This window comes from Pristiophorus japonicus, chromosome 1 (genome assembly GCF_044704955.1).
Source record: "Pristiophorus japonicus isolate sPriJap1 chromosome 1, sPriJap1.hap1, whole genome shotgun sequence".
NCBI classification, from domain to species: Eukaryota; Metazoa; Chordata; class Chondrichthyes; family Pristiophoridae; genus Pristiophorus; species Pristiophorus japonicus.
The window spans coordinates 531,690,151-531,712,069 of record NC_091977.1 but is presented as its reverse complement, the minus strand read 5'-3'; the positions used below and the strand labels follow the sequence as shown (position 1 = coordinate 531,712,069).

The following is a 21,919-nucleotide window of genomic DNA, read 5'->3' as shown; positions in this document are numbered from 1 at the left end:
GTACATCAGTCATTGAAAGTTGGTGTGCAGGTACAGCAAGTGGTGAAGGCGGCAAATGTTATGTTGGCCTTCATAGCTAGGGGATTTGCATATAGGAGCAGGGAGGTCTTACTGCAGTTGTACAGGGCCTTAGTGAGGCCTCACCTGGAATATTGTGTTCAGTTTTGGTCTCCTAATCTGAGGAAGGACGTTCTTGCTATTGAGGAAGTGCAGCGAAGGTTCAGCAGACTGATTCCTGGGATGGCAGGACTGACATATGAGGAGAGACTGGATCGACTGGGCCTGTAATCACTGGAGTTTAGAAGGATGAGAGGAGATCTCATAGAAACATATAAAATTTTGACGGGACTGGACAGGTTAGATGCAGGAAGAATATTCCCGATGTTGGGGAAGTCCAGAACCAGGGGACACAGTCTAAGGGGCAAGTCATTTCGGACTGAGATGAGGAGAAACTTCTTCACTCAGAGTTGTGAACCTGTGGAATTCCCTACCGCAGAGAGCTGTTGATGACAGTTCATTGGATATATTCAAGAGGGAGTTGGATATGGCCCTTACGGCTAAAGGGATCAAGGGGCACGGAGAGAAAGCAGGAAAGGGGTACTGAGGTGAATGATCAGCCATGATCTTATTGAATGGTGGTGCAGGCTCGAAGGGCCGAATGGCCTAGTCCTGCACCTAGTTTCTATGTTCCATTCAAAGTATAATTATAGCTATTTTTTAAAAATAAACCAAAATGCATTACCAACACTTACTGACGTGACAAGATGTACATAGTATAGCATCGTAAAGTCTACTTTAAAGTGCTCCCTAGGTTTAAAACAACCATTTACTCTTTCAGTTCTTGGACGACTGTAGAACTCTTTTGAGGGTAATCAGTGGGAGTGTTGCTGTCGTTGGATGCACAGGTCTTCACTACTCTTCCCCGCCCCTCCCCCACTTCCATTAACTCATCTTAACCTTTTGAGCACAAAGATCCTGATATGAGCTTCAAGCAGAGTGCCGGTTAAAGATTTAAGCTGATCAGTTTCTATAAAACAAGATGCTTTCACATTAGGCTGGAAATCACTGCATACATTTGTTCAACAGTCTTTCTTCAGTTGAAATGTTTCCTTATGTACTGAAGTTGTGTATTGTACAGCGAGTTCCCAACCACACTGAACCAAAGGGGCCTAAAACCAGCTACTCCAAATGCAGTTCAAGAAAAAACTGTTGTCTGCAAATGTGAGGTTATCAAATAGTGGGTTCAGAATGTTCTGAACACATCTTTTTCCCCCCCAATATCCTTCCCTCCACTGCTGAAGGCATTTATTCCTTGCTCGGGCAAAATTTTACAGCATCAGTGAGTCTTGGCAGTATTTATTCCATTGTCAGCAGGATCACATTCAAAGCCAATTCTGTCCTCATCTGTGGTCCCAAACCATTCTCTCACTCATCTACAGGCCAAATTGTAGCCCTCTACTGCCAGCTATCAGCGAACACAGTATTGGGAATTGAACTCGGGTCTCAAATACTCACTGGACCTACTTGCGGATGCAGTGAGTTGCTAAATTTCGAAAGGAAAAGTGCTTATTAAAATGCAATGTAATTTCCATGAAATACACACATACAAAATAATAAAAACTTGCACAATAGATTAAATAGTTCTAACATTGAGAATGCAGGGCAACCTTGGGGAGTATAAATCCAGAAATAAACAAATGGAGCAGAGGAATTTTGGCTTCAAGTGAGGTTCAGCTCAGCAAAGTCATGGGTTACAGACTTTAAGGTCATTCCCTAGTATTGGTTATTTACAACATGCATGCTTTTCATTTTAAATTGGGGTTTTATTCAGGTTGAGGTCCTTTTTTTAAAAAACATACTGGACCTTCAATGCACATGAAATTCACTTTAGAGAATTTGCAACTATTGAAAAATTATCGAGTTGTCCTGTGGCCAGAATATTTTGTAATCATCATCACAGGCAGTCCCTCGGAGTCGAGGATGACTTGCTTCCACACTAATGAGTTCTCAGGTGACTGAAGAGTCCGATGCGGGACCTACAGACTCTGTCACAAGTGGGGCAGACGGTGGTTGGAGGAACAGGTGGGTGGGGTGCCTGGGTTACCACGCGCTCCTTCAGCTGTCGACGCTTGGCTTCAGCTTGTTATCGATGAAGAGACCCTAGGTGTTCAGCGCCTTCCCAGATGATTTTCCTCCACTTTTGGGCGGTGTTGGACCAGGGATTCCCACGTGTCGATGGGGATGTTGCATTTTTTCCAAGGAGGCTTTAAGGGTATCCTTGAAGCGTTTCTTCTGCCCACCTGGGGCTCACTTACCGAGTTGGAGCTCCGAGTAGAGCGCTTGTTTTGGGAGTCTTGTGTCAGGCATGCGGATGATGATGTGGCCCACCCAATGGAGCTGATCGAGCATGGTCAATGCTGGGGATGTTGGCCTTAGCTAGAACACAGACGTTGGTGCGCCGATCCTGCCAATGGATTTGCAGGATCTTGCAGAGGCAACACTGGTGTTACTTCTCCAATGTTTTGAGGTGCCTGCTGTACCTAATCCATGTCTCTGAGCCATATAGGAGGGCGGGTATCACCACTACTCTGTCGACCATGAGCTTGGTGCCAGGTTTGAGGTCCTGGTCTTCAAACCCTCAGGCGACCGAAGGCTGCACTGGCACACTGAAGGCGGTGTTGGGACGTCGTCGATGTCTGCCCTTGTTGACAGTAGGCTCCCGAGGTATGGAAAATGGTCCACATTGTCCAAGGCCTCGTCGTGGATTTTGATAACCGGGGGCAGTGCTGTGTGGCGGGGACAGGTTAGTAGAGGACCTTTGTCTTACGGATGTTTAGTGTAAGGCCCATGCTCTCGTATGGCTCAGTGAAGGTGTTGACGATGGCTTGGAGTTCGGCCTTCGAGTGTGCTCAGACGCAAGCGTCGTTTGCATACTGTAATTCGATGATGGAGGATGGGACGACCTTGGATCTGGCCTGGAGACTGCAGAGGTTGAACAGATTCCAGTTTGCCTTGTAATTTAGCTCCACTCCAGCGGGAAGCTTGCTGAGGGCGAAATGGAGCATTGTAGCAAGGAAATGTTTATGTTAACATTCATTTTCATAATTTTTTCTAGAATTTCCAAATTCACTAGAAATTATGCATTTTTTTCCTTTTCTTAGTGCTTTCAGTTTAACACAATAATAATTTGGTTGGTCTGCAGTATGAGGCTGTAACATAATCAAGGAGTTTGGATAATATAAACGTATAACCACAAAGCTTCAGCAGTCTGTAAAGGTCATAAGAACTCAAGATTCCTTTTCAACTTCATAACTCAACTAATAACATATAGCAGTTATTTTGGACAGAAGTGATGACATGACTGTGAAGCCACTGACTACTGTTTACTATAACAGACCAGCTGAGATGAAAGTCAGATGACAATAAGGTTAGTCATCTTGAGGAAAAGTAATAAGGTATATAAGCTACACCATATAGAGTCAAATCAGACACTCACAAGCAATCATAGGGTAATTATCTCATCGAGGAACTCAGACCTTGAAGGTTATAAAACACAAGACTACAATTTCCCAATAGCGAGGACAGGGGAGATGGGCAATCAGCATAGAATACTGGCAGCAAAGTTTTTGATGAGCTGGGTGGATGAGAGACCAGCCAAGAAAGCATTAGAATAGTGAATTATGGAGATAACTAAGGGATGGATGAGGGTTTCAGAGGCAAATATGCTGAGATAAGACAAATTCACAACTCAATCACATCATTTCTTGGTGAAAGCAGTTCCCTACAAGTTTAAAATCAAGAAGTAATCAACAATGGATTGCAACGATTTGTACAATAGCTAATTACCATGATTTATACCATCAGGCCAATGACCTAGCCACATAAAAAGGTGTCTTTATTCTGGAAACAGCATAATCTGCTGAAAGTAAAAAGTGGAGGAAATGGGTTGCCTCTGGGCACGTAAGAAAAAGCAGAAAATACTATTGGTTGGTTTTTTATACACTGATCCACGAGTGGATTTTTTTTAAAACTGTACAATAAAGACAAGAGTGATTTAATTTTTTTTTATATATACAAAATAGCTATGATCTCCAAATATGATTTTACATAGCGATACCATTGACACTCGACGTATAGTTCACACAGCCAATGGCAGTTCCCAGTATAAATCATCCAAGCTATTTTGGTCCAGCATTGATCTATGGACCCCCTGTTGGAACCTGTATGTCTGTATGTACCCTATATGTCCAATCAGACCCCAGGAGACTGGAATTATAAAAATGCAAACATCAAGCCACAATGTAATAGCACTTTAAAATACTCTCGTAACACCAGCTTCACAGGAGTCATTTTCAACTGTACAAGTTGCACGATGAAATTTGGTTTCACACTATTGCTATACATAAACACCGTAACATTCGATTTGTCTTGACCATCTTTGCAATGCCACTTGACTCCATATTTAAGATTTGAGCAGCTCTTGCACCCACATTCGTTTACTGCAGCACCTGGTTTAATGTTCTGGTCTCCATATTACAAAAAAATAACAGTGGAGAAGGTGCAAAAAAAGATTTACGAGGATAATACCAGAACTGAGAGGTTATAACTATAAAAGGAAAAACTCAACAGAAAAGGGAAGATTTAAGGGGCTAGAATTTTGGGTATTAGCAATTTCGCCCCTTTTTGGGTGATAATCGCGGCGGCAATTTTTTTTTAAGCCGCTGAGGTACCGTTATCGCCAGACCTCGCAAAATTCGCCAAACGGTGAAGAGCGATATTGACAGTAATAAATCCGCCGTTGCACACAGATTTTGTGCGCCGGAGTCGAAATTTGCAATCGAAAAAAAAATCGTACCTTCTGCGCGGTGCTAATTTTTTTTGCCTTTTTTTTCTTCTTCCCACGCTTCTGGTCAGCTGTTAGGGAGCACCCGCGCATGCCCAGTACACCAAGGACTCAATCAGCCATTTTTAGATTGCAGTCACGATGGAAGGAGATGGGAGCAGGCTGCGAGCAAGGAAGTTTAGTACTGAGGCCAACGAGGCCCTTATCACTGCTGTGGAGAGGAGATGGGCAGATTTAAACAGGAGGGACGCAAGTAAACCCCACCCAGCGGTTTTTCGTCGCATTTGGACCAGCATCGCTGAGGAGGTTTCTTATATCGACAACATCGAAAGGATCCACACCCAGTGCCGCAAGAGGTTCAATGACCGTTGCAGGGTCGTTAAAGTAATATTTTTATTGATGAACTCCATTACTTAAATTAAAAATATGATATATTAATATAGATAGGCATAGTGTGTGGAAATGTATTTTTATCTAAGCTGATACCACACGGTATTTTTGTGCCCTTTTTAATATATAACAAAATGGAGTCCTGGTCCTTCCAGAAATTTCTGCATAAAGCAGTCGGCTTGCATAAACAGCTAAACCTGGCTTGAAAGGGCTGATAGCCACCAGACAGCTAGGAGGCAAGTCCTGCTGAGACAAGTACCCCCCCATGGTGCTCTCCTATTGTCTATACGACACCAGTTCCATGCCACCCCACCCTTTTCGAAGTACTCAAACCACCAGCCATTATCTCTTGTAGAGACCTCATCCATTTGATGCAAAAAGATAACTGACTAGGAAACTGGACAATCCTGACACAATGCAAGACAGGTAATAGCTCATTACCACACTCTTATGGAGTAATGGCCGGCTGGCCAACTAATAACCCTGACAAAAGGAAATATCTGGAAACCATGTCAAGACAAGGATGTAGTAATTAACTCTCTATCTGTATTCACTGACTGCGAGACAGAGCCAATACACAGGGAGAGGCCATAACTTGGGTTTTATTGTATAAATATCTCGTGAAACTGTACCATTTCGGAGGTGTTCACTTAGCCATTGACTGAGTGTGACCTTTCCCTTGCTAGCAAGTAAATTAAAGAAACTTCTGCCGGAGCTGAAAGTGTCGGAGTAATTTTTTTCGGAGATCGAGATTTCGACAAGTGCTGCACCCTTATTTGCCATGAAAGTTCTTTACACATTATTAAGATTGCTTTCTGAGATCTTAAAAGATGTTTCTGCGCTTCAATGTCTTCCTCATGAACCACATGCAACTTCCAGGGCCATTAAATCCACACAGTATGGTATAAGTGCTTTTATCAGTGTGCACCACAAGAGCAGATGGGCCATATGCTAATCATTCCCATTGTCATCTTTGCAGGGAAAGATGTCCCACAACCGCCGGGAGCAGCAACGGACACGCAGCGGTCCACCGAGAACCATGCCTCTGATAGACCTGGAGGAGCAAGTGGCCGGTCTGATCGGTGCCTCAGGGTGGGCAACTGCCCGTGGAGGTGCTGAACCCCTGTTCAAAAGTGAGGGTAAGTCCTGCAAAATCCCCAGGCTGGGTTGGGGCAATGTGCTAGGACTAGGATTCGAGCAATGTGATGTAGTGTCTGTGGAATAGGGTTGGGGCAATGCAATGTAGTGTCTGTGGACTAGGTTTGGGGCAATGCGATGTAGTGTCTGTGCACTAAGATTGGGGCAATGCGAGACTCCTCATTATCTTATATGTTTCAATAAGATCACCTCTCATTCTTCTGAACTCCAATGTGTATAGGCCCAACCTACTCAACATATCTTCATAAGTCAACCACTTCATCTCCAGAATCAACCTAGTGAACCTTCTCTGAGCAGCCTCCAATGCAAGTATATCTTTCCTTAAATACGGAGGCCTAAACTGTATGATGTACTCCAGGTGTGGCCTCACCAATACCCTGTACAGTTGTAGGACTTCTTTGCTTTTATACTCTATCCCTCTTGCAACCCCTCTTCGATTACACTCAAAATAATCAATAAGCTTTCTTCCAGCTCGACGCTGCATAGAAAAAGCAGCCAGGAATACTGGCTGACATTGTATAGCCCCCATTTTAAAAACAAATGTCCTTAAATATCCTTTAAAACAAAACTATAAACTCACATAAAACTTCACTGTGTAAAACGCAGCCAGACCCTTTTATGCACTGATCTTCTGCTCAGTTTTCAAGATGGCACCGTTAGCCCTGGGTCCGAATGTTTTTTCCTAGCGGGTTTCCCGGCGGATGTTAAAACGGGGGATAGCCGAATTTTCCGCCCGGGACAATAGCGCAGCATTGCACGCCAATTGACGTCATCAAAACGCTTAAAACATCGGGTAGCGACAAGTTTTAGCGCCGCCACAATGCCACTGCCGAAATTTCCGCCCAGGCGCAAAATGTTGTGCGACTCGTTTAGCGCCCAAAAAAAAAAAAATCACACTTCGCCCAGGCAAAAAGCAGTCGCAAATCTATCAAAATTAAGGTCTGTAATCAGTATTATGTAGTTTATCAAGTGATAATCTACAATGGCTTAAATATTGTAGGATCAAAATTTGGTACCGCTATTTTTGAGGCAGTAACACAGGCAGAGTGGAGATTTTAATGCCAGCCTGAAATCACCGCCTCAAATTGCCAAATTCAGTTTTGCCACACAAGGATGAGAGCGCAGCGCTAAAAGTGGCGTTACACACTCATCCTCGGGCACGAACAGAGTGGTAACTCAGGAGGCCTACTGAATTTCCCGACGGTAGGCTGCCGGGATGAGAGTTGGAAAAAGAGAAAAAAGTAGTTTCAGAAATTTATCTGAACCACACCCACACTTTCCCACAGGCGCCATTAATGCATAAATGCTGAAATTATTAAAGATAACAACTTACCTTGATCACTGGACGCTACCGCCCTGGGATCCCCAATGTCCCAACAGCTTTTCCAGGCTGTACAAACGCCTGCCGGTAAGGCCACCATACCAACCTAATTTCTCAGCCGCGGCGCCAACGGGGCGTTGCACAATCGATATCCTCACTACGTGGGTGGCGGCAAAGCGCGCAGCGGTACCTCTTGGTGCTGCCCCCACCGCCCAATTAAATTTCCCTTTGAGCTGAGGGACCCGTTCCCCGCCAACAGTAAGCATTTAGCCACCCCTCTCCGGCATTAACGGGTGGCGTTAGAAACAGAATTTCAACCCCTATATATACACGCACAAAAACTGTTCTTTCCCAGGAACGTGTACATTATCAGCTATCGAATCTCATTTGATATAGTTACATGGTAAAATTATAGACATTATACCTTCATTGTGGATGTCACCACACATCAACTACCTAAGCCTCTATGATAACCACTGTCAGTAACATGGAAAATAAGGGACCTAAAATGAAACAGAATTCTCTGATAAAACACAACAGTACATCTAAATACTGTACAGTTTTTGTCTCTTAACCCAAGGGAGGCGATTCTTGCCTTAGAGGGGTTGCAACGAAAGTTCACTAGATTGATTCCTAGGATACGAGAGTTGTCCTGTGAAGAGATTAAGTAGAATGAGCCTATATTCACTGGAGTTTAGATGAACCGAGAGGCGATCTCATGAAATGTATAAAATTCTTAAGATGCCGAGAGGCTGTTTCGCCTAGCTGGAGACCCTAGAACTAGGGGTCATAGTCTCAGGTAAGGTGTTGGCCATTTAGAAACATAGAAATTTACAGCGCAGAAGGAGGCCATTTCGGCCCGTCGTGTCTGCGCCAGCCGACAAAGAACCACACGGCCCTTCATCAGCAGCCTTAAAGGTTACATACAAACCCATGAACAATGACGGAAAGGCAAAGAGCACCCAGCCCAACCAGTCCGTCCCACAGCACTGCAACACCCCTTACACTAAAAACATCTACACTTCACCCCAACCGGAGCCACTTGACCTCCTGGGAGAGGCAAAAACCAGGACTGAGATGAGGAGAAATTTCTCCACTCAGAAGTTTGTGAATCTTTGGAATTTTCTAACCAAGGGACTTTGAATGGTGAGAGTTGAGTGTATTCAAGACTGTGATTGATTATTTTTTGGGCATTAAGGGAATCAAGGGATTTTTGGGATTGGGCAAGAAAGTGAAGTTGATGCACATCAGCCATAATCTTATTAAATGGCAGAGCAGACTCAAGGAGCCTACTCCTGCTATTAATCTGGTGTAGGGCATATATTCTCTGTCCACATACCTCAGTTTCACTTGTTCCGATTTTGGTCGTGCCTCTGTCAACATTTATCTGTGTAAATTGCCAGGACAGGATTTCCTATTCAATCTGCTATGTCAACTGTTCTAATGTAGCTCGAACCTCTGCCTCTTAGCTCGCTCTGTGGAGCGAGATTCTCAAGGGTTTCTCCTAATGCCATTCATATTGAATTGTAGGGAATTTAAAAGTGATCTCATGGTTCATATGTTAATTATAAACTGTTCACACTTCGTTCTCATGGTTTAAGATGCCCTCTGAAGCATTTGATCAAGTTACCATCCTGAAATCAATGAGTGTTTCTTTTCCCTACGGGAGGCAATTCATGCCAGCAACAACTTGTATTTATATAGCGCCTTGAACATAGCAAAATGTCCCAAGGCGCTTCACATGAGTGTAAAAAGACAAAACAAGTAAATTTGACACCGAGTCACAGAAGAAGAAATTATGGCAGATGAGGGTCAACGTGGTAGGATTTAAGGAGCATCTTAAATGAGGAAAGCGAGGTAGAAAGGTGGCAGGTTTAGGCAGGGAATTCCAGAGCTTAGGCCCCAGGCAGCTGAAGGCACGTCCAGCAATAGTTGAGCAGTTATAGTCAGGGATGCTCAAGAGGGTAGAATTTGAGGAGCACAGGCTTCTCAGGGGATTGTGAGGCTGAAAGAGATAACAGAGATAAGGAGGGGCAAGGTCATAGAGGGATTTATAAACAAGGATGAGAATTTTGAAAATTGAGGCGTTACTTAACCGGGAGATAATGTAGGTCAGGGAGCACAGGGGTGATGGGTGATCGGGATTTGGTGCGAGTTAGGACACGCGAGTTTCAGATGACATCAAGTTTACATAGAATAGAAGGTGGGAAGAGTGCCAGGAGTGCACTGAAGTCTAGAGGTAACAAAATAATGGATGAGGGTTTCAGCAACAGATGAGCTGAGGCGGGGCGGAGATGGGCATTGTTACGGAGGTGGAAATAGGCAGTTTTAGTTATGCTGCGGATATGTGGCTGGAAGCTCATTTCAGGGTCAAATATGACACCTAGGTTGCGAAAATGCTGGTTCAGCCTCAGATAGATGCTCGGGAGCGGGATGGAGTCGGTGGCTAGGGAATGCAGTTTTGGCGGGGACCAATGGCTTCGGTCTTCCCAATATTCAATTGGAGAAAATTTCTGCTTATCCAGTACTGGATGTCGGACAAGCAGTCTGACAAGTTAGATACAACGGATGGGTTGAGAGAAGTGGTGCTGAGGTAGAGCTGGATGTCGTCAGCATACATGTGGACAGTGACGCCATGTTTTCAGATGATATCGCCAAAGGGCAGCATATAGATGAGAAATAGGAAGGGGTCAAGGTCAGATCCTTGGGAGACACCAGAGGTAACGATGTGGGAGTGGGAAGAGATGCCATTACAGGTGATTTTCTGGCGACGATTAAATAGATAAGAATGGAACTAGGCGAGTGCAGTCCCACCCAGCTGAACGATGGTGGAGGAGTTGAAGGAGGATGGAGTAGTCAACAGTGTCAAATGCTGCAGACAGATCGAGAAGGACGAGGAGGGATAGTTTATCTTTGTCACAGTCACAAAGGATGTCATTTGTGACTTTGATGAGAGCCGTTTCATACTGTGTCAGGGGCAGAAACTAGATTGAGGAATTCAAATATGGAGTTCTGGGAAAGACAGGCACGGATTTGGGAGGCGACAATACGTTCAAGGATTTGAGAGTTTGGAGATGGGGTGGTAGCTCGCAAGCACAGTGGGGTCAAGGGTTGATTTTTTTTTGAAAGGGGTGATGACGGCAGATTTGAAGGAGGGGGACAGTGCCCGAGAGAGGACCGTTGACAATGTCAGCTAACATGGGAGCCAGAAAAGGAAGTTGGGTAGTCAGTAACTTAGTGGAAATAGGGTCAAGGGATCAGGAAGTGGGTCTCATGGACAAGATGAGCATGACGAGGTCAAGAGGGGAGATCAAAGAGAAGCTGGAGAAAGATACAAGCTCAGGGCTAGGGCAGGGGGAGCTTCAGAGGATGTTTGGCCTGATGGGCTAGGGGAAGGAAGGGAACTGGCAGAGGAAGCTGATCGGATGGTCTCAATCTTTGAGACAGAGAAGTCCATGAGCTCCTCACACTTGTTGTTGGAAGCGAAAATGGTGGAGACAGGGGAGAAGGGTTGAAGAAGACAGTCAGCAGTACAGAATAGTAGTTGGGGGTTATCTTTGCATTCCAGAATGATCCTGGAAGTGAGCAGTTTTGGCATGATAAGAGTAGGACCGGATAATGCTTTATGTGGTCCAGCCAGATCTGGCGTTGAATGGCAAAACCAGTTGTCTGCCAGATCCATTCAAGTCTGCACCCCTTGGTCTTGAGGGAGTGAAGATGAGAGCCGTACCGAGGAAACATCCAGGGTGAGAGAGAGTAATGGCTTTAATAGGGACTAGGGCATCAAAGGTGGTGGTGAGGGTGTGGTTGAGCAGGTCGGTGGTTGCAGAAGTGTCATGGTGAATAAAGGGCCAAAGGTTGGACAGTTTGGAGTTAATAAGTGCAGTTGTAAGAGAGTTTGGAGAGAGCTTTTTTCAGGGGCAGACGTAGAATGAAGTATGGTTGGGTAGGGGAAGCGGGATTTGGGTGGAGAGTGATATAAGGACATGGTCAGAGATGGCCTTATCTGATAGTGACACGGTAGGAATAGTGAGGCCACTAGAGATGCAAGGTCAAGGGGGTGGCCAATTATTAGAGGCACCCCATCATATTATGACATCCAAAAAGTAAAGTCCAGGAGGTAATTTTGTATTCAAAGTATCCTCCATTTTAATCGAATAAAAATAGAAAACTTATTTAAGTTTAACATTTTTTGAGAAAGTCAATTTTTAAGCCAATATGGAAAACCTAAAATAAGGTCTCGTTCCCGGTTTGGCTGCTTTCGTGAAATCTATTATGGGGAACCCCTCTTACAAACAGAGGCTAGGGAAAGCCAGAGACATCCAACCCTGGGAAACCATACGGAGAATTTCACAATCTATTGCCTGGTTTCCAGGGATTTGTTGGCCTAGATTTACGCTAACTTTGTAAGCAGGTTTTCGCCGCGATTTGAGCTTCCACGGCGAAAACCCAGTCGGTGGGATCCTCAGCGCTTTCACGTACCGCCGGGGAGAGGAGCGTGACGCAAAATGACATGCAATGCTGCAGCTTGCATTTGCATCACACTTTCGGCTCTCTCGGGACCCATACGCCACGCCCAGAATACCGACAGGGTCCCTGCCAGCAGCAGTACATAAGAATTAGGAACAGGAGTAGGCCATCTAGCCCCTCGAGCCTGCTGTATGAAGACCTGCAAAAAGTTAAGTTGAAAGTTTTTATTTTATCATTATTTCTCAGCGATTTAGTAGACAAGGGTTTCTTGAATGTTTTTTGCAATTTTCTTTTGTTTGTTTCTCTCCCCCTCCCAAGGCCTCTCTCGCAGCGCTGCCAGCGCCGGACTAAAGTTACCGAAACTCACGGTTTGCACCACGAATCCTTGTGCAACGCCGACTTTACCGATGAGTAAAGGCCGAAAGTTAGGTCTAAAAATGGTAGCACAGCGAAAACGGTAATTTTGGCGTAAAACTACAGTTTTCACTGAAAACCGAAATCTAGCCCATCGTCTTTGGAGTAGTCCTTAAACTGTTTGAAGTCCAATTGACCCTCACAAATGGAACTGCTCTGGGATGATATCTAGAACTCACCTAATTTGAATAACTGGATAGAGAGGCTACTCTCTTGCTGGAAGAAATGGTTTACATTTAAAAAAATTAAGTTGACAGGTTTATCATTTTCTTCTATAAAAGTGCTACCTTGAATTTTTTTTAAAACATCTCCCACTAGATTTTACCTGCCTTTTAAGAAAACATGGAACAAAAAAGGCCATTCTTCAAGCACACACCATCTCCATATTGCACTCTCCCCTTCCGCAGATGATAAAATTTCACCCACCACCAATGGAGCACAAAGAGAGCATTCCTTCCTACTGCCAACTCTGCCCAAGCTTCTCTTAACTGGAGGAGTACTCAGCGATTTAAAAAGGACAATCATTCTTTTCAGAACCTCCTGCACCAAAGCTGCTTCGTGGAGTGAAGCACAACTGATTCTCACCCCTTTGTCCCCTCTTCAGTAGCAAAGTGGCTTTTAAGGGCTACTAATGTAATCATCACCATAGGCAGTCCCTCGAAATCGAGGAGGATTTGCTTCCACACTAAAAGTGAGTTCTCAGGTGACTGAACAGTCCAATACGGGAATTACAGTCTCTGTCGCAGCTGGGACAGTCGTTGGAGGAAAGGGTGGGTGGGGAGTCTGGTTTGCCACACGCTCCTTCCGCTGCCTGCGCTTGTTTTCTGCATGCTCTCGGCGACGAGACTCAAGGTGCTCAGCGTCCTCCCGGGTGCTCTTCCTCCACTTAGGGCGGTGTTTGGCCAGGGACTCCCACATGTCGGGGGGGATGTTGCACTTTATCAAGGAGGCTTTGAGGGTGTCCTCGAAAGGTTTCCTCTGCCCACCTGGGGCATGCTTGCCGTGTTGGAGTTCCGAACAGAGCGCTTGCTTTGGGAGTCTCGTGTCGGGCATGCAAACAATATGGCCAGTCCAACAGAGCTGGTCCAGTGTGGTTAGTGCTTTGATGCTGAGGATGTTGGCCTGATCGAGAACACTAACGTTGGTGTGTCTGTCCTCCCAGGGGATTTGCAGGATCTTGCGGAGATATCGTTGGTGGTATTTCTCCAGCGAATGCCCGTGGGGTAGCCAGTGTACAACGGCCACCCTACATTAAAAGAACTCGCGCACAGGCATCTTCCACCCTTCAAAATTAAGTTCGGGACTAGTCTAAGTAGAAGAGGTGATTATTCAGGGTATAGTCGTTAACTGTCCATCTTTCGTGGAGTCAACTTTTCCAGTTTTCCTAGTCACATTATTCTCACAGGGGATTTAGGCAGCCCATGCAAATCCCTCGTGTTACCCTTAACTTGGCGGTAACACTCTCTTCTCAGAGTCAGAAGGTCGTGTACCACTCCACAAATTTGAGCACAAAAATCTAGACTGAAAATCCTGCTACAGTACTGAGGGAGTTCTGCGCAATTGGCAGTGCCATCTTTCAGATGGTTCTGTCTGCCCTCAGAGGAACTTTGCAGACATCCTGCAAGATATCCATGCCGTTCCGCCAAAACTTCCGGTGTGATATCCAACTTGATTGTTGATTTACTTTGCTACTACCATACGAAAGAAGAAATGGTGGACGCAAAAGAACCCACAGCTCTATTCGAAGAGCCAGTGACTTCTATCGATGTTCTAGCCAACAATGAAAAAGACAAAAAGGACTTGCATTTCTATAGCGCCTTTCACAATCTCAGGGCATCCCAAAGCACTTTATAGCACTTTGAAATGTAGTCACAGTTGTAATCATCATCATAGGCAGTCCCTCGGAATTGAGGAAGATTTGCTTCCTCTCTGAGTAGGAGTTCTTCGGTGGCTGTACAGTCCAATACGAGAACCAGTCTCTGTCACAGGTGGGACAAACAGTCGTCGAGGGAAGGGGTGGGTGGGACGAGATTGCCACACGCTCTTTCCGCTGCCTGCGCTTGATTTCTGCATGCTCTCGGTGATGAGACTCGAGGTGCTCAGTGCCCTCCTGGATGCACTTCTTTCACTTAGGGTGGTCTTTGGCCAGAGACTCCCAGGTGTCAGTGGGAATGTTGCACTTTATCAGGAAGGCTTTGAGTGTGTCCTTGTAACGTTTCCGCTGCCCTCCTTTGGCTCGTTTGCCGTGAAGGAGTTCCGAGTAGAGCGCTTGCTTTGGGAGTCTCGTGTCTGGCATGCGAACTATGTGGCCTGCCCAGCTGTGCTGATCAAGTGTGGTCAGTGCTTCAATGCTGGGGATGTTGGCCTGGACGAGGACACGAACGTTGGTGCGTCTATCCTCCTAGGGGGTTTGTAGGATCTTCTGGAGACATCGTTGGTGGTATTTCTCCAGCGACTTGAGGCGTCTACTGTACATGGTCCATGTTTCTGAGCCATACAGGAGGGCGGGTATTACTACAGCCCTGTTGACCACGAGCTTGGTGCCAGTTTTGAGGGCCTGGTCTTCAAACATTCTTTTCCTCAGGTAGCCGAAGGCTGCACTGGAGGCAGTGTTGGATCTCGTCGTCAATGCCTGCTCTTGTTGCTAGGAGGCTCCCAAGATAAGGGAAGTAGCCCACATTGTCCAGGGCTGTGCTGCGGATCTTGATGACTGGGGGCGGGGGGCAGTGCTGTGCGTCGACGACAGGCTGGTGGAGGACCTTTGCCTTACTGATGTATAGTGTAAGCGCCCATGATTTTGTATGCCTTAGGAAATACTGTGTCCTGGAGTTCAGCCTCAGTATGTGTGCAGACGCAGACAGTGTTAAAATGTGGGAAACACGGCAGACAATTTGCGCACAGCAAGCTCACATAAACATCAATGTGATAGTGACCAGATAATATGTTTTTTTAGTGAGTTGATCAAGGGATAAATATCGACCGGGACGCGGGGGATAACTCCCATGCTCTTCTTCGAAATCGTGCCGAGATCTTTTCGGTCCATCCAAGGGGGCAGACGGTTTAATGTCTCATCCAAAAGACGGCACCTCCGACAGTACAGCACTCCGTCAACACTGCATCGTCAGCCTGGATATTTTTTGCACTCAAGTCCCTGGATCACAATTGTTATGTATGTAAACATTACCAATGTGTAAGACTTGCCACCAGGGGGATGCACCTGTGGGAGATCCAAGGGGTCACCTGGGCAAGCAGGTATAAAAGGCAGTCTACCATGCTGCTTCCTCACTCTGGAGTTACATGAAAGAGACCAAGGTCACAACAGTTTGAGCTTACAGTATGCAGTCTTGTGGAGTTATTCTGAACATAACAACAATCAGCACTTTTATTTATGCCGCAACAAGCATTATTTAGTGGAACTTTACTGCCCATTTGGCTGGTTTCGTGAGATAAAATTACCGATAGAGAAAAAGAAAACACACACACACACAAATAGAAACCCTCAACCCTCTGTGGAGAGAAGAAAGTTGACGTTTCTGGGTCGGCGACCTTCCGTCGATAAAAAAAAATAAACTGTGACAAAAAGCAAAACGACAACTTGTGTTTTGTTTGTTGTGTGCAAATCTCCAAAATATACCGTGCTTCCTGTGAAACGCCCATTCTGATTGCCTGGAGTTGACGAGTTTTGCTGCCCTCCCCTGCCCACCCGCTTCCTTTCCCCACCCACTCGGACGCCGGGTGTCTGTCAGTCACTCTACCTTTTTGGCGCCGGCGGCTCCATTGTTGTGATGACGGTTGGGAACGGCAGTTGCAACGGCCCGGCTTTTCAAAAAAAAAACTCCCCCCGCGCGCGGCCGCTGCCCGGGGCTCGCCTGACGTCAGCTGACCTGACGTCGGCCTCGCGCTCCTCTCCGCTCCCGCTCCACCCACTCCGCTGCCCCGCCCCCTGCTGACCATCCCATTGGTTCCGACTGTCCTCCCACCCACCTTCACTGCCACGCGCCATTCGATTGGCTACCAGCTTGCTGTCATTCAATTCCTCAAGCCAGCAAATTGATCCAGACACTTCCACCAAACACCATTGGGAGAAAAAAGTAAGTCTTTACATTTAGATGGCACCTTTCACGACCACCAACTGCTTCAACAAATAAAGAGCTTTTTTTTAGGTGTAGTCACTGTTGTAATCCGACCAATGCCAATTTGCCCACAAACAGCAATGTGATAATGACATGATAATCTTTTTTTTAGTCATGTTGATTCAGGGATAAATATTGGCCAGGACACCTGGGAGAACTTACCTGCTCTTCGAAATCGTGCCCAGGGGTCCTTTACGTACACATAGAAACATAGAAAATAGGTGCTGGAGTAGGCCATTCGGTCCTTCGAGCCTGCACCACCATTCAATATGATCATGGCAGATCATGCAACTTCAGTACCCCATTCCTTCTTTCTCTCCATACCCCTTGATCCTCTTAGCCATAAGGGCCATATCCAACTCCCTCTTGAATATATCGAATGAACTGGCATCAACAACTTTCTGCGGCAGGGAATTCCACAGGTTAACAACTCTCTGAGTGAAGAAGTTTCTCCTCATCTCAGTCCTAAATGGCCTACCCCTTATCCTAAGACTTTGTCCCCTGGTTCTGGACTTCCCCAACATCGGTAACATTCTTCCCGCATCTAACCTGTCCAGTCCCGTCAGAATCTTATACGTTTCTATGAGATCCCCTTTCATCCTTCTAAATTCCAGTGAATAAAGGCCCAGTTGATCCAGTCTCTCCTCATATGACAGTCCAGCCATCCCTGAAATTAATCTCGTGAACCTTTGCTGCACTCCCTCAATAGCAAGAACGTCCTTCCTCAGATTAGGAGACCAAAGCTGAACACAATATTTCCAAGTGAGGCCTCACTAAGGCCCTGTACAACTGCAATAAGACCTCCCTGCCTCTATACTCAAATCCCCTAGCTATGAAGGCCAACATACCATTTGCCTTCTTCACCGCCTGTTGTACCTGCATGCCAGCCTTCAATGACTGATGAACCATGACACCCAGGTCTTGTTGCACATCCCCTTTTCCTAATCTGCCGCCATTCAGATAATATTCTGCATTCGTGTTTTTTCCCCCAAAGTGGATAACCTCACATTTATCCACATTATACTGCATCTGCCATGCATTTGCCCATTCACCTAACCTGTCCAAGTCACCCTGCAGCCTCTTAGCGTCCCCCTCACAACTCACACCGCTACCCAGTTTAGTGTCATCTGCAGACTTGGAGATATTACACTCATTTCCTTCATCCAAATCGTTAATGTATATTGTGAAGAGCTGGAATTCCAGCACTGAGCCCTGTGGCACTCCACTAGTCACTGCCTGCCATTCTGAAAAGGACCCGTTTATCCCGACTCTCTGCCAACCAGTTCGCTATCCACGTCAGTACATTACCCCCAATACCATATGCTTTGACTTTGAACACCAATCTCTTGTGCGGGACCTTGTCAAAAGCCTTTTGAAAGTCCAAATACACCACATCCACTGGTTCTCCCTTGTCCACTCTGTTAGTTACATCCTCAAAAAATTCCAGAAGATTCGTCAAGCATGATTTCCCTTTCATAAATCCATGCTGACTTGGACCGGTCCTGTCACTGCTTTCCAAATGCACTGGTATTGCATCCTTAATAATTGATCCCAACATTTTCCCCACTACTGATGTTAGGCTAACCAGTCTATAATTACCCGTGTTCTCTCTCCCTCCGTTTTTAAAAAGTGGTGTTACATTAGCTACTCTCCAGTCCATAGCAACTGATCTAGAGTTGATAGACTGTTGGAAAATGATCACCAATGCATCCATTATTTCTAAGGCCACTTCCTTAAGTACTCTGGGATGCAGACTATCAGGCCCCGGGGACTTATCAGTCTTCAATCCCATCAATTTCCCAAACACAATTTGCCGCCTAATAAGGATATCCTTCAGTTCCTCCTTCTCACTAGACCCACTGTCCCTGAGTACATTCGGAAAGTTATTCGTGTCTTCCTTCGTGAAGACAGAACCAAAGTATTTGTCCAATTGGTCTGCCATTTCTTTGTTCCCCATTATAAATTCACCTGAATCCAACTGCAAGGGACCTACATTTGTCTTCGAACATAAGAACATAAGAATTAGGAACAGGAGTAGGCCATCTAGCCCCTCGAGCCTGCTCCGCCATTCAAAAAGATCATGGCTGATCTGGCCGTGGACTCAGCTCCACTTACCCGCCCGCTCCCCATAACCCTTAATTCCTTTATTGGTTAAAAATATATCTATCTGTGATTTGAATACATTCAATGAGCTAGCCTCAACTGCTTTCTTGGGCAGAGAATTCCACAAATTCACAACCCTCTGGGAGAAGAAATTCCTTCTCAGCTCGGTTTTAAATTGGCTCCCCCGTATTTTGAGGCTGTGCCCCCTAGTTCTAGTCTCTCCAACCAGTGGAAACAACCTCTCTGCCTCTATCTTGTTTATCCCTTTCATTATTTTAAATGTTTCTATAAGATCATCCCTCATCCTTCTGAACTCCAACGAGTAAAGACCCAGTCTACTCAATCTACCATCATAAGGTAACCCCCTCATCTCCGGAAAGATCACTAATCTTTTTCTCTTCACATATTTATAGAAGCTTTTGCAGTCAGTTTTTATGCTCCCTGCAAGCTCCCTCTCGTACTCTATTTTCCCCCTCTTAATTAAACCCTTAGTCCTCCTCTGTTGAATTCTAAATTTCTCCCAGTCCTCAGGTTTGTTACTTTTTCTAGCCAATTTATATGCCTCTTCCTTGGCTTTAACACTATCCTTAATTTCCCTTGTTAGCCACAGTTGAGCCACTTTCCCCGTTTTATTTTTACTCCAGACAGGGATGTACATTTGCTGAAGTTCATCCATGTGATCTTTAAATGTTTGCCATTGCTTATCCACCGTCAACCCTTTAAGTATCCTTTGCCAGTCTATTCTAGCCAATTCACGCTTCATACCGTCGAAGTTACCTTTCCTTAAGTTCAGGATCCGAGTTTCCGAATTAACTGTGTCACTCTCCACCTTAATAAAGAATTCTACCATATTATGGTCACTCTTCCCCAAGGGGCCTCACACAACAAGATTGCTAATTAGTCCCTTCTCATTACACATCACCCAGTCTAGGATGGCCAGCTCTCTAGTTAGTTCCTCGACATGTTGGTCGAGAAAACCATCCCAAATATACTCCAGGAAATCCTCCGCCACCACATTACTACCAGTTTGGTTAACCCAATCAATATATAGTCCATGATAACTGCTGTACCTTTATTGCACACATCCTTTATTTCTTGTTTGATGCTGTCCCCAACCTCACTCCGACTGTTTGGTGGTCTGTACACAACTCCCACAAGCGTTTTATGCCCTTTGGTATTCCGCAGCTCCACCCATACCGATTCCACATCATCCAGGCTAATGTCCCTCCTTACTATTGCATTAATTTCCTCTTTAACCAGCAACGCCACCCCGCCTCTTTTTCCTTTCTGCCTATCCTTCCTAAATGTTGAATACCCCTGGATGTTGAGATCCCAGCCTTGGTCACCCTGGAGCCATGTTTGCGTGATGCCAGTTACATCATATCCGTGAACTGCTGTTTGCGCAGTGAATTCGTCCACCTTATTCCGAATACTCCTTGCATTGAGGCACAGAGCCTTCTGGCTTGTCTTTTTAACACACTTTGCCCCTTTAGAATTTTGCTGTAATGTGGCCCTTTTTGTTTTCTTCCTTGGGTTTCTCTGCCCTCCACTTTTACGGTTCACCTTTCTATCTTTTGCTTCTGCCTCCATTTTATTTCCCTCCATCTCCCTGCATAGGTTCCCATTCCCCTGCCATGTTAGTTTAACTCCTCCCCAACAGCACTCGCAAACACTCCCCCCAGGACTTTAGTTCCGGTCCTGCCCAGGTGCAGACCGTCCAGTTTGTACTGGTCCCACCTCCCCCAGAACTGGTTCCAATGTCCCAGGAATTTGAATCCCTCCCTTTTGCAGCACTCCTTAAGCCACGTATTCATCTGAGCTATCCTGCGATTCCTACTCTGACTAGCACATGGCACTGGTAGCAATCCTGAGATTACTACTTTTGAGGTCCTACTTTTTAATTTAGCTCCGAGCTCCCTAAATTCGTCTCGTAGGACCTCATCCCGTTCTTTACCTATATCATTGGTACCTATGTGCACCACGACAACTGGCTGTTCACCCTCCCTTTTGAGAATATCCTGCACCCGCTCCGAGACACCCTTGACCCTTGCACCAAGGAGGCAACATAACATACTGGAGTCTCGGTTGCGGCCGCAGAAATGCCGATCTATTCCCCTTACAATCGAATCCCTTATCACTATAGCTCTCCCACTCTTTTTCCTGCCCTCCTGTGCAGCAGAGCCACCCACGGTGCCATGAACGTAGCTGCTGTTGCCCTCCCCTGACGAGTCATCCCCCTCAACAGTACCCAAACGGTGTATCTGTTTTGCAGGGGAATGACCGCAGGGGACCCCTGCACTACCTTCCTTGCACTGCTCTTCCTGTTGGTCACCCATTTATGATCTGGCTGTGTACCCTTTACCTGCGCTGAGACCAACTCGCTAAACGTGCTATTCATGTCATTCTCAGCATCGTGCATGCTCCAGAGTGAATCCACCCGCAGCTCCAGTGCCGCAATGCGGTCCATCAGGAGCTGGAGGCGGATACACTTCCCACACACGTAGTCGTCAGGGACACCGGAAGCGTCCCTGACTTCCCATATAGTACAGGAGTTGCAAAGCACATGTCCGAGCTCTCCTGCCATGTCTTAACCCTTAGATTAACTTAAATTGGCAACAACAATGCTAAATGTTACTTACTGATTTAGAAAAGAAAAAGGAAAACTACTTACCAATCACCAGCCAATCACTTACCCCCCTTGGCTGTGAAGTCACCTTTCAATTTCTTTCTACTTCTTTTTGCCTCCCTGCTGCAGCTGCACCGGTCGGCCTCTCCGACGCGTTGGGCCTTTTGTAGGCCTCCGATGTCCCCAGACTCCCTGCTGCTCGCACTCCCGCCTCTCCGATGCATTGGGCCTTTTGTCGGCCTCCGACGTCCCCGGACTCCCTGCTGCTCGCACTCCCGCCTCTCCGACGCGTTGGGCCTTTTGTAGGCGTCCGACGTCCCCGGACTCCCTGCTGCTCGCACTCCCGCCTCTCCGACATGTTGGGTCTTTTGTAGGCCTCCGACGTATCCGGACTCCCTGCTGCTCGCACTGCCGCCTCTCCGATGCGTTGGGCCTTTTGTAGGCCTCCGACGTCCCCACAC

General features: G+C 46.1%; 1 protein-coding gene and 1 long non-coding RNA gene across 2 annotated transcripts in view; one reads left to right on the top strand and one right to left on the bottom strand.

Annotated features, from left to right (window-relative positions):
• stk3 (serine/threonine kinase 3 (STE20 homolog, yeast)) overlaps positions 1–16,461 on the bottom strand; it is a 598,462-nt gene extending 582,001 nt beyond the window's left edge. The window contains exon 1 of the mRNA XM_070877027.1: positions 16,352–16,461. Coding sequence (XP_070733128.1) covers positions 16,352–16,374 — 23 coding nt within the window. The 5' untranslated portion in view covers positions 16,375–16,461. The remainder of the gene's footprint in view (positions 1–16,351) is intronic.
• Positions 16,462–16,619: 158 nt separating this feature from the next.
• Positions 16,620–21,919, top strand: part of LOC139260653 (uncharacterized) — an 87,410-nt gene continuing 82,110 nt past the window's right edge. The window contains exon 1 of the long non-coding RNA XR_011592837.1: positions 16,620–16,687. This is a non-coding gene — a long non-coding RNA (uncharacterized lncRNA). The remainder of the gene's footprint in view (positions 16,688–21,919) is intronic.